Below are 13,194 nucleotides of genomic sequence, written 5' to 3'. Positions count from 1 at the left end.
GCGTTGGGGTAATGAGGTCCAGATGGCTTGGCGCCCCAGCCAGTGACGACAGAGGGCCCGGCCCAAGATGGGGGGGGGGGGGCTTGCCCGGGATGACTTGGAGGGGGCGGGGATCAAGGAGGGGGCTCGGAGACCAAAATCACAGCCCCCACCCCAGCCCCACTCCCCCACCGAGAGCGCCCTCTCCTCTAAAAGCTTCCTCAGGAAGAGGGTCCCCTCCCCCACTCTGTGGCCAGCTGGAGTTCATTACTACAAGCCCCCCCCCCCCCCCCGCCCCCAGCCCTCCCTATTCTCTCTGGTCACCTCTGGAATCCAGATGTGGAAGCCAAATAGACTCATTCTTAAAGGAGACCAGCAGCAGGGGAGGGAGACGGCAGGGGCTCTGTCTGCCCCTGTGGGCAAGGAGGGGTTTTCCGTGGCTCCTCTACAGGGCCCCATCACTCCTGGTCCTTCAGCCTCGAGGCATCTGGGGCACCTCCTTTGCACCGACAGGGTCTGGGGGACTGGGGTGCAGGGGTTAACAGGGCGTCTGGCAGCTGGACGTGTGTGTGTCATAGGCCTGTGGGGGCCACGGGGGAGGCGGCGCGCCCTTGGAGCAGGAAAACAGGAAGGCCACAGGGCTGGTGGGGTCAGGGGGGTGCCCAGCACCCCTGCCCACCCTCTCCAGGGCGCTGAGCCCCAGGCTCCCCGATCCCGATAAGCCATCTTCTCTGTCCAGCCTGGATGAGCTCCCGGGATTGCCTGGATCTTTGCAGCCCAAGTCCATCCAAGGGTCTTTGATGGGATTAAAAAAAACCCGTTTGTTGGGTGGTTCGGTCTACTCCTAGCCCAGGGTGTCTGAGCCTCACCCCCTGACCAGTGGCTCTTTCCTTACCTCGTCATCCTTATACCAGGACAGATTCTCGGCCGTCAGCACAAACCAGTACTCCTTGGAGCCCCCCTTCATGATGCCAATGTTGTTGATGGTCAGCCAGCCCTTCCGGATGACCTGGAGGGTGAGAGGGCGGGAGGTCAGTGGGCAGAGGCCCGGATTCCCTGCGGAGGATGGGGTAGGCAAAGAGAGGTGCTCAAAAGCCCGCCCCTCTTCTAGCTCTTGGAGGCCTGGCCGGTCAGAGCAGGCCAGACCTGCTCTGGTTTGAACCACAAGTGAACAGACTGGAAGAGGCAGGAAGGCAGAGGTCGGGTCGGGATAAAGAGCCTTTTGATAGTTAGAGCCACCTGAGTAGGGGACTGGTAGCCTTCGTAGGGGATGAGCTCCCCACTGCTCAAAGTGTGGAGTCGAGTTGAGGTGGCCAACTGAGCCACACGATTCTGAAGGTCTTTTCAGCTTGAGATGCGCCTTATTGTAAGACTTGTTTCTGACCTCAGGGACTTTGCACATGCTGCTGCCGCCTCTGCCTAGAATGCACTTCCCCTCCTGTTTGCCTGTCAAATTCCTATGCGCCCCCCCCCCCCCCGCCCCAGGCATCAGCTCAGGAGTCACATTCTCAGGTGGGCCCTCCCTGGCCCCCAGTAGGAGTCAGGACCGCCACTATAGTCTTGTTGTCCTTTATCACTCCTTTCTGTGACAATGGCTGAGATTCAAAATTTGTGTGTGTGTGTGTGTGAGAGAGAGAGAGAGAGAGAGAGAGATTATCTGTTGATGCCTGTCTTGCTAAATTGTGAGCCCTCTAAAAGCTCACTGGAATATCCCAGCGCCTTGCAGTGTGCTTGGCAGGCAGAAAGTGATCAATAAACATCTGTGACATGAACACATGAATGCAACAGAAGTAGGGTTCTCGGGGTCTCTGGCCCCAGGCTCTGGACAGGAGTGGGGTGTTGGGGAGTGGGAGCAAGGGGAGGGGCTGAGCACGAACTGAACAGGCCCCATTGTCCCTGGGGAGCCCAGAGTAACAGGCAAAGGTCTCTTTTCCTTGTAGGAAGCTGCTGTCCCCAAGACCATCCTGAGTCATCACCGCAGACCAGGGCCTGCAGATTCTACTCCAAGGTCAAGGCCACTAAGTAGACCCTAGCGGTGGGCCATCCTGAGCGTGAGGAAGCTTCTTCTGCTCCATCCCCTGGCCCTGACCTCCCTGGCTTTTCTGAGCATCCAGAGAAGACAAGAGGAGCCTGGGGCTCGCAGGAAAGCCCTCTGGGGTCAGGCCCGCTTCCAAGGCCCCCAAAACCCTCCTGGAGCCTTCCTTGACCCTCTCTGGCTTCCCCAAGAACCTTGCAGAGAACCCAAGTCACGCAGTGGATCAGTAGCGGCGTAGCTGTCTTAGCCTTTAACAGAAACAAGAGAGCCAGGTGCCCCATGATCCTTCTCCCACCCTGTCCCGGTTCGGTGAGGATCCCCTCAGTGTCTCGTCACTGTCTTCGGAATTGAGTCCAAATGCCACGCCCCGGCACTCCATACCCCAGGATCTGACCAGCAGACCTTGTCATGCTACTTCCTGCTGACTTGCAGCCTTCGTCCTCCCTTGGCCACCCCCAGCTCTGCCAAACCTCCTTCCAGAGCCCCTGCACCAGAGACCTCCTGCTCTTCCAGCTCCCACCCTGCCTGGGTCCTGACTGTAGGCTCAGGTCTCCAAGGGGCAGGACCAAGGTCTGACTCCTGTCCAGGGACCAGCACAGCGTAGACGCCACCGAGCGTTTGCTGAACCGAATTGCCCTGGGATATTACATTCATCAGTGCCTTCATTCTAGTGAGCACCTACTGTGTGCCAGGCCCTGGGCTGAGGGCTGAGAATGTGCTGGTGGACAAGAGAGACCCGGCCCTTTCCCTCATGGGGTTTGAGAAGGAACTAGATATGAAGCCAATAATCACACAAACACCTAGATTATTGTAAAGAAACTATGGCCTCTGGAAAATTCCAGATTATGGCTTGTGTGTACAGGTGAGGACGAGAAGTGGTACTTCAGCAGAGATCTGAAGGGCAGAAGAAGGCAAAGAGGGACATGTTTCTTGATATTTCACTCATCTCTTTACTCAACTCTCTGGGAGAAATGGCTACCTTAAAAATAGATTTCTCTTTCATCCATCCATCCATCCATCCATCCATCCATCCAACAGATATTTAAGGAGCACCTAATGATTGCCAGGCCCCCACCAGCCATTTTCACTACCCAGCCCACATGATCTACCTCTGACTGAAGTAGATACTTAGCTCATGCACGCTGATGGGTAGGCTGATGGGCTCTGTGTATGGCTAAGCCTTGCCTCTGGACTGAGATCGTGTGTGGACACCCATGTGCTGGTGTGTGCAAGCAGCTCAGGCCAGGGTGCCCTTTCCCCCACCGTGTGTCCCCACTACAAATGGGCCCCCTCCTCCCCCATCACTACATAAGCCAAGAGCCCCAGTCCTGGTACTCACCAGAATCTCATCCTGCAAAGAGGTAACCATAGCAACCACGAGAAGCATCGGGAGAGAGGAGAGAGGGTTACTGAGGCAGAGTGGGAGGCTTGTGGCTGGCAGCTGACAGGCTCCCTGGCCCCTGTGAGACCCTTCCCCTCGGGGGAGGGGACTCTCAGAGCTTGGCGTCCGTCCGGCACCCTCCATCCTTCCGGCTGGGGCACTGGGGTTCACTCACCTGGTTCCCTGAAGCCTTCTTCTTGTTCATCTGGTTGCTCCTCTGCTGAGCACTAATAGGGAGCGAAGGAAGAGTCTCAGAACTTCTCTCAAGAGGCCTTGCTTCAATGCCACTACCCAGTGGGCACCACGCTCAGAGGGTCAGCCCAGCAGGCCTGTGTCCTATACATGCATGCATGCGCACGCGCGCACACACACACACACACACGCACACGCACACACACTCACGGGAGCTGTCACCTTCTCCGCCTAGGGAGCACTCACTTGGCAAAGCCTATGAAGTCCTCATGATTGGTATTCATGTAAGCCAACTCAATATCGATGAGAAGCATGACCTTTGAGGATACACACGTCAGCAGGCAAGGGGAAAAAGTACGGCAAAGTTTTAAAATGCATGGAAAGCTGGAAGAAATATACTTATGGCACCTATAGAATCCATAATAAATCAATCAACACATCAGTAATAGTATCCATAATAAATAAAAGAGTTCCTACAAGTCAATAAGTGAAAGGCAGACAAGAAACACAAATCAAAAATAGAGAACATGATTGCATAATTCATAGAAGAAACGCATATAATCAATAAGGATGTGTAGAAAAAAAAGCTCACCCTCATTAATAAAGAAATGTAAATGAAAACAACGAGACCCTTTCATAATCTATCAAATGAAAAATAAATATTGATAGTGACCGGTGTGGACACACTGTGGGGAGACAGATTCTCATACACTGTTGGTGGGAGTGTAAATTAGCATCACCTTCTTGGAGGGTAATTTGGAAATATTTAACAATATTAACATGCACATATTCATTTCTAGAAATCTATTTATCTATCTATCTAGCTGGTATCTATCTGGTAGGTAAGCTCATCAAGTGAGCAAAGCTATGTATCCCAGGGTGTTCAGTGTGGTGTGGTTGGTAATAGTGAAAAATTGGAAACAAGCCAATGGCCATAAGAAAGTGAAATAAATTATGGTCGCCTCTAAGCAATAAAGCACTCTACAGCTGTTCAAAAGAACGAGGACAGGAGTGCCTGGGTGGTGCAATCGGTTAAACATCCGACTCTTGATCTCGGCTCCGGTCACGATCTCGCAGTTCGTGAGTTCGAGTCCCACTTCGGGCTCTGCGCTGATGGTGCAGAGCCTACTTGGGATTCTGTCTCTCCTTCTCTCTGCCCCTCCCCTGCTTGTGCTCTCTCTCTCTCTCAAAATAAATAAATAAACTTCTAAAAACTTAAAAAAAAAAAGAATGAGGACAATTTCTAAGTTCTGGCATGGGAAGATCCCCTTTGCAAATAATGAGGACTAATGGGATTCAGAACTGAGTCACGATCAGAGTGACATTTTTTTTTTAAGTGGAAAGTGGAAAAAATAAAATTTGTTTAAATGTTTATTTTTGAGAGAGGGAGAGACAGCAAGAGCGGGGGAGAGGCACAGAGGGAGGGAGACAGAGGATCCGAAGTGGGCCCTTCGCTGTCAGCACAGAGCCTGACGCGGGGCTCGAACCCACAAACCGTGAGACCGTGACCTGAGCCGGAGCTGGCCGCTTAACCGACTGAGCCGCCCAGGCGCCCCCAGAGTGACATTCCTGATCCACACTGCTGGGTTTTGACTCAAGCCCCACTGCTCCCTGTAATAAGCCTGTGCTCACTGAGCCTCAAGTTCCACAGATGAAGTGTTTCTGCCTCACAGGAGTGGTGAGGACACATGAAATGAGGCAGATCACATGTCTGACATGTAACGGGGGCTCCACAGATGTTAGCTACTACAATTATCGTTAGAGAAAAAAGGCAAGACACACAGCAGGGCTGTGGTTACGGAAGATTAAGATGGAATCTGGAATCTGGATGCGCCTAGAAAAAAAAAAAAAATGCCTGGGCCTGGAAGGGAACACATCAAACTGTGCGTGATGGTTATTTTGTGGGAGGAGCTGGGGGCAGGGAAGAGTCAATGAAGGAACACTTACTTGTAATTTGATTGCTTTTATACTGACTGAATATTTTATTAAGTATTTATCACTTTTGAAATGAAAGAGATCTGTAAGGATTCAAAAACACCACATCCAAACAAAGACGTCGACAGCACCATCATGGAGAAGGGCTGGGAACTGGGAGCCAGAGGTAGGTATAGACAGAGGATGACTGAGAGATGGACAAGCAAGGAGGACTCGCCTGTGAGCTTCGTGAGGGCCGTGAGGGAGCCTGCTCATCTCTGCTCCTCCGGCTCAGAGGCGACATTCAGGGACCATGTTTGCGATTGAATGAATCAATGAATGAATGAATGAACAGGGACCATGTTTGTGACTGAATGAATCAGTGAATGAATGAATGAATACTTGATAAATGACTACATAAATGGAAGAGGGGGTGGCTATGACAGGTATATGGTGACCCGGAGAAGTAGAAAATAGAGAGAGACGCCCCAAGAGAGATGACGAGAGGACAGACTGTCAGAAGGTTGAGGAGGAGACAGTGGAAATGCCAGATGGCACAGCTCCAGTAAATAGTATGGAAATAGTATGGAAATACTATGGAAATACTATGGAAATAAATAGTATGGAAAACACTATGGCGGCTCCTCAAAAAGTTAAATACAGAATTACCAAATGATTCGGCAATCCCACTTCTGGGTGTATGCCCCAGAGAACTGGAAGGGGGTCTCAAAGAGACATTTGCACACTAATGTTTATAGAAGCATTATTCATAAGAGCCAAAAGGTGGAAACAGCCCAAATGGATAAACACTATGTGGCATATGCCTTAAAAGGCTTTACAAGGATGGAAATTCTGACACCCGCTACAACACGGATGAACCCTGAAGAAATTGTGCTAGGTAAAATATGCCCGACACAAAAGGACAATTGTTGGGGGGCCGGGGCGGCTCGGTCAGTTAAGCGTCTGACTCTTGGTTTCGGCTCAGGTCATCATCTCACGGTTCGTGAGATCGAGCCCCACGTCAGACTCTGCGCTGGCCGCTCAGAGCCTGCTTGGAGTTCTCTCTCTCTCCCTCTCTTTCTGCCCTTCCCTGTTCACACGCCCTCTCTCTTATCTCCCTCTTGTTCTCAAAAATAAATAAACTTAAAAAAAAAAAAAGGAAACAGAATTAAAAAAAACAAGCAGGACAGTTGTAAGCTTCCACCTAGAGCAAATTCATAGACACACAAAGTAGAAAGATGGTTGCCAGGGGCTGGTGGGGAGCAGGGGACGGGGAGTCCCTGTTTAATGAGGTTCAGTTTGGGCAGATGAAAAAGTTCTGGAGACAGATGGTGCTGATGGCTGCGTGACACTGTGAATGTGCTTAAGGCCAGTGAACTGCATGCTTAAAAATGGTTAAAATAGTAAATTTCATGTTATATATATTTTACCACAATAAAAAAGAGAAGCAGAGGGGAGCCTGGTGGCTCAGTGGGTTAAGCATCCGACTTCGGCTCACGTCATGATCTCATGGCTCCTGAGTCTGTGAGTTCGAGCCCCGCGTCAAGCTCTGTGCTGACAGCTCAGAGCCTGGAGCCTGCTTCCGATAACGCGTCCCTCTCTCGTTCTGCCCCTCCCCCTCTCACGCTCTGTCTCTCTGTCTCTCTCTCTCTCAAGATTAAATAAACATTAATTTTTTTTTTTTTAAAAGAGAGAAGCAGAGAGTAGAGGCGAGAAAGTGTAAGGGAGACGGAGACAGAAGAGACAAAATGGGAAGGAGGAGGAGAGCCCGGGGTGGGGAGGGGGAGAGGTGGGGGGCAGGAGGGACTCACCTGCTCCTTGGTGCGACCCTCGCGCTCCCGGATGTGGGTGGTCACGATGCGCTCCATCTCCTCCCGCAGGCGGGGGTACTGCTGGAGCTGGGGAAGGGCGGGAGGGGAGAGAGCCACGTACACAGGGGGCACCGGCGGGGGGCACCCCCACCCCACCAGAATCCAGGGATCCAGGGGTGTGGGGTGGGAGGCACACACAGAATGCCCGAGATGAGGGGAAGAGAGGCCTGGGGTCCCAGGAAGCTGAAGGCACCAAGCCACGGCCACCCTTTCCCCCAAGTGTAGGATCCAGATGGCAATTCAAAGGTCTTTCTGGTTCCAGGCCCTCTTCACTGGCCTACTTGGGCATCTTCCGGGGGAGGGCAGTTCCCAAGGGCGGAAATGCCACGGGGCTCAGCCTCCTGGCCACCTTGGTGGCAGCCATCTTGGAAACAGACTGTTGGATTGAGGCCTTTGTTTGGGGGACCGTTAGCTCCCAAAGCTTTCGCTGACCCTTGGGGCTACTCCTTGTCCTCCCAGAAGCTTGGAGGAATCAGGTGGAATCAGGAGTCGGGTGGAATCAGGCAGAGAACAGCCTCGAGATTCCTATCCGGGAAGAGTCTGGGGAGGGCAGGGCCCAAGGTGCCAGCTGGCCTCCTGAGTCAGGCTGGGGACAGGCAGTGGCCCTGTCAGAGCTGAGGGAGGGGCCAGGGGAAACAAGCAGGCACATACTGGACATGCAGGAGCCCCAGGCAGGACATGCGAGGGCACAGGGTGGGCGGCATGCGGAGTGGGGTGCCAGCAGCATGAGCAGTACCCCGCGGGGGCCTGACTGGGCCCCGGGCCCTCTTGGTAGGATCCACCCAGTTTTGCCTCCCTTTGCATGCCCCTGCCTGGCACCATCATCCCCAGCGGTGTCCGACCAGCTCTGAGCTGGCCAGGCGACCGACCGGTCTCTACCCCACTGCTTTGGGGTAGGAGCTCAGCAGCACCCATTTCCCTCCGGTTTTTATCAACTGAGGACGAAGGGGAAGTTGCTCCAAACCTTTCTCTCTCTGCCTGTGAACTCTGCCCTCAGCTCAGCCCGGCTCTGGACAAAGCCCAGGCTGCTTCATTCTCCTTCAAGACTGTTGGCTGCCACCTCCTCCAGAAAGCCTGCCCTGACCACCCCAAGAGCTGGGTTAGGGGCCTCTCTGTGGCCCCCCCACCCCATCAACAGGATTGTGGCTGCCCTGAGGGCAGGGCAGGGCCAGGCACGAGGCTGGGGCTCAAAGAGGGCATGTTGAAGGAAAGACAGAATGAATGAAGGATGGATGTCTTTGCCCTCCTTGCCAGGGTGAGTGGACGCCAGTTCCTCTGGCTCATGGTCAAGCTCCTCCTCGGGGAGGGGGCCTCGCTGAGCTGATGATGGGGAACCCACCCACAGGAACCTCGAGTCCCACTGGCCTGCCCTCCCCACTTGGTGGTCACGTGGGACCCAGGTAGGGCCAACCTCAAACCAGTCCTGTCCCTCTTCCCATGCCTGGGTCAGGCCCCTCAGGTGGATCCTCCTACGTGGGAAGAGACCTGGAGGTTAGCGTGCCTGGGTCGCAGGTAGTGATTCTAAGGGCAAGATGGAGGCTGAGAAGATGGGGCGGGGGGGGGGGCACGGGGAGAGGCAAGAGGATGGGGAAGAAAGTGGCACCCTGGATGCCCAGGAGAGGTAGACATGAGAGACGGGACATTGCCCCCTCCACCCTCGGCCATCCCATGCCTATGCCAAGGTGCGGCTGACGTGGCCAAGCACAGGGGACCTTGGGGAGAGGTGGCCTGAGACCTGGGGCTTCAAAACAAACGCTGGCTGGACGGGCCTGGTGGGTCCGCTGCCCCACGAGGCCCAAGGAGGGGCTCCTACTCCTCCTCGAAGTCTCCAACTTGGGGCAGAGATTCAGGACTGAGTCACCACCAGCAGAAGGCTTCCTCTGAGGTGGTCCCAAGTGCTCCCTCCCAGGGTGGGGCTGTGGCAGGGGTGTGGGGGGAGAGGGGGGAGGGCCGAGGGAGCAATTTGCCAAAGACCATGACCAGTTCTCCCACCAACCGCCTGGACGTTACATTTGTCAAGTTTTCCACGTGTCACACAGGACAGGGCAGCCTCAGCCTCTTTGAGAAGTTCTGTTCCCTTTGAGCATCTTTTTCCATTCTGGCTGCCTCTGCGCATTTCCAGGACTTTTAGCCAGTTTTTAAAATGGAACATTTCTCTCTCAGTCCTTGGCTGAGGGAGCGGGGCGGTCAGTTTGGAGCCCACGAGTTCGTGGCCAAGGACACAGGCCCTGGAGCCACATGACTCTCGTTTCAAAGCCAGCCCCTGCCCTGCCGACTGTCCTTAAAAAAGTGACTGCAACCTCTCCGAGCCTTGGCTTCTCCACACGTAAAATGGGGTAGTAACAGCACCTTCCCTTTTGGCGTTGTTGAGAGGATTGGGCAGTACGTCCCACGTGTGACATTAAACTTTAGATTTTATCCAGAGAGGAAAGTTGCAGTCCCAGCAGGTCTGGGAATAGTTAAGAGCTGACTATTTAGAAGCCTCTGTCATGGGAGGGCCTTGCTAAACTTTTAGAAGACTTGGGGAGGAAAAAAATAGACGAAGATGGGTGTATTTTGCCGTGTAAAGAAAAGAGATCATTACTACTCATTAAATAAATCAAAAGGCAAAATTATTTTTTAGAAATAATTTATGGGGCACCTGGGTGGTTCAGTCGATTGAGCGTCCAACTCTTGGTTTCAGCTCAGGTCATGATCTCACGGTTCGTGGGATCCAGCCCGGTGTAGGGCTGTGTGCTGACAGTGTGGAGCCTGCTTGGGATTCCCTCTCTCCCTCTCTCTCTCTCTCTGTCCCTCCCCCACTCGCTCTTTCTCACTCAAAATAAATAAACTTTAGAAAGAAATAATTTATAAGGTTTCCCCTTTAAAGTTTTTGTTGATCCATATTCCTCCTGACAAAAATCTACAGACTCACTGTAAGACTAAATTTTTCAGAGTGGAAATGGGAAAGTTCCCATTTTTCCTTGCCTGCTCTTAAAGTAACAGTTAGCAATTTGGTGACTGTGCCTTTGGAATTTTGTTATTTATATATATTATTTCCTCCCCCAAATATTATACATTGTCTTCTGAAACCTGCTTTTTCCCCCCACAGTACACTGTAGAGGGACATGTGAATGGAAATAAATACGCCTGCCCTTCCAACATATGGTCTGCCGTTGACTGGGTGATACTTTACATAATCGATTGCCTCTTGGTGGACATCTGGGTTGTTTCCAAAATTTTACCATATACGATAATTACTGCTTTCTTTTGGAATGCAATTCAGCAGAGTGTTTCACAGTTTTTAATTAAAAAAAAATTTTTTAATGCTTATTATTTTTGAGAGAGAGAGACAGAGACAGAGAGCAAGCAGGGGAGGGGCAGAGAGAGAGGGAGACACAGGATCGGAGGCAGGCTCCAGGTTCTGAGCTGCCAGCACAGAGCCTGATGCGGGGCTCAAACTCACAGACTACGATATCATGACCTGAGCTGAAGTCAGCCGCTTAACCGACTGAGCCACCCAGGCGCCCCATTTCACAGTTTTTAAATGTTTGTATCTAGTAATCCATCTTCTAGGCATCTATCCTAAGGAAAAAATCCTAAAGAAAAAATCCTAAAGAAAAAATCCTAAAAAATCCTAAAGACATTTGAACAGATAAAAGATGTTGAGGGGCGCCTGGCTGGCTCAGTTGGTGGAGACTGCGACACTTGATCTCAGGATTGTGGGTGTAGAGCTTACTTAAAAAAGGAGGGGGGGAGGTGCCTCGGTGGCTCAGTCGGTTGGGCATCTGACCTCAGCTCAGGTCATGATCTCGCAGTTCACGAGTTCAAGCCTGGTGTTGGGCTCTGTGCCGACAGCTCAGAGCCTGGAGCCTGCTTCAGATTCTTGCCTCCCTCTCTGCCCCTCCCCTGCTCACACTCTGTCTCTCTGTCTCTCTCAGAAATAAATACACACTAAAAAAAAAAAAAAAAAAAAAAAAGATGTTCCTTGTCAGATTATTTATAATATTGAATAACTGGAGACAATTTAAATGTTCACCAATAGGAAAACCGTTATGTCAACCATGATACACCTATTCAGTAGAGTGTTATGCAACCACTAAAAAATGTTTATGTTGACTATGTGATAATACCCCCCAAAATGTGTGCTACTAAAAGAAAAAGCAGAATGCTAGTATGTTTACAGTGTGACTACCTAACAGAGTAAATAAACCTACATAGAGAAAAAGATATTTGGAGGAATAAGTAGGTAACACTTTCTGGGCAGCACTCTTGTGGAAGTTACCAAAATCGTGAAATGCTCATCTCTCTCGACTAGGCGATTCTCTGGGTAAAAATTTGCTCTAAAGGAACAACAGGAGAGGCATCTGGATGGCTCAGTCGGGTAAGCGTCCGGCTCTTGATTCAGCTCAGGTCATGACCTCACGGTTGGTGAGATCGAGCCCCGCGTTGGGCTCTGCGCTGACAGCACGAAGCCTGCTTGGGATTCTCTCTCCCTCCCTCTCCCTCTCTCTCTCTCTCTCTAAATAAATAAACATTAAACCAAAGAAGAAGCAACAGGACATATGTTGTAAATACATCTATAAGGATGTTCGCTGCAGCACTGTTTGTAAGAGAAAAAGAAGTTTGAAACAATCTAAATGTCAAGAGGTATTGAATATGTAGATCACAGCCCATTTCTACCGTGGGCTACGATTCAGCAGTTCAAGGGCACATCTTCCTGTAGCTACATTCCCATGACACACTGCTTGGTAAAAAAGAGTTCCCGAATCAGTGTGTGGAGTATGGTCCATTTAGGTTAAACTGGCATATATACGTAATTAGTTAGGAAGCGTGGTCCAGGAATTTTTTCTTATCTTTAGAGTTGTTCAATTGTGGGGATTTGCTTTCTCTGTGCTGCTTGAATATTTTTATAACAATCCTGCGTGATCAGAACAAAATCAAGAAGGATCGTTTCTTTTTCTTTCTTTCTTTCTTTCTTTTTTTTTTTTTTAAAGGAGTGTACATTGCAAGAAATGTACAAAAATCTCCAAGGTGGCTCCCTGGAAAGGGAGGGGGGTGGCCTTCTCTCTAAGCCTTGGCGTTTACCAAACTTTTAAAATGAAGAATGTACTGGTTTTACAATTAAAAGGCAAAGTTAAGAAAAAAATGTAGTCATACCTCGTCTTCGTTTGTAAAGAGATTTGAGGCAGCTTAAACTAAACTCGGTATTTTTAAAAATTTAACAAAAGTGAGATTGTGTGGCTTAGTAGTCAAGGTGCAGTGGGACCATGACTCAGATGTTGTGGTAAAAACTATGCAGTGGGGAGTCCAGCCCAGATTTTATTCCACCTGAAACAGGGATGGAGTGGCTGTTAATTTGCTTACCGTCTGCATTAGGCATGAAAAGTGGGCAAAGTGATAGAGGATAACGGTGGGGGGGGGGTGCACATGACTAATTATGTACGAGCCATGAAAACCCATGTATTTGAAACATGAAGTTGGGGCAGAAGGGCCCCCACCTCCCAGCATAGGGAGCTTTTTCAAGTACAGGTGAGGCTGGGCTCTCCCTGAGATTCTGATTCAGCCAGCTGGGCAGGGACATTTGAATTCTGGAAAAGTTCCCCCAGGCAACTGATTCTCATGCACTCCCCCGAGGGAAGAACTGTGTTGGGAATATCTGGCTAAAAATCCTCAAAATGCCCCAAAGTAGACAAATAGGAAGAAGGCATCTAAAAGGTCACAGACCCAAAAGAGGCTGACCCTGTCGAATGCATATGGATTACTAGAAAGTGAGTAATCCAATATGCTTTTAGGCAAATTTGTTTTAAGGAACTGGGATAGTTCCCCGACTCCAGGAGGCC

The 13,194-nt window shown here is 50.9% G+C and overlaps 1 protein-coding gene across 9 annotated transcripts in view; it reads right to left on the bottom strand.

Moving 5' to 3' along the window:
• The window catches only part of DNM1 (dynamin 1), a 44,143-nt gene that overhangs the window by 11,048 nt on the left and 19,901 nt on the right, over positions 1-13,194 (bottom strand). For 7 of the 9 annotated variants that reach the window (XM_042912864.1, XM_042912865.1, XM_042912872.1 and 4 more), the window contains exons 11-15: positions 7,313-7,399; positions 3,834-3,904; positions 3,571-3,622; positions 3,354-3,365; positions 875-988 (exon numbers count right to left, since the gene is read on the bottom strand). In XM_042912864.1, the coding sequence (XP_042768798.1) occupies positions 875-988; positions 3,354-3,365; positions 3,571-3,622; positions 3,834-3,904; positions 7,313-7,399 (336 nt within the window). The remainder of the gene's footprint in view (positions 1-874; positions 989-3,353; positions 3,366-3,570; positions 3,623-3,833; positions 3,905-7,312; positions 7,400-13,194) is intronic. The other 2 variants (XM_042912871.1, XM_042912866.1) reach the window with 1 other exon arrangement.

Source organism: Panthera leo, chromosome D4 (genome assembly GCF_018350215.1).
Source record: "Panthera leo isolate Ple1 chromosome D4, P.leo_Ple1_pat1.1, whole genome shotgun sequence".
NCBI lineage: Eukaryota > Metazoa > Chordata > Mammalia > Carnivora > Felidae > Panthera > Panthera leo.
Note: the sequence above shows the minus strand (reverse complement) of the source record. Positions and strands in the feature narration are given on the sequence as shown.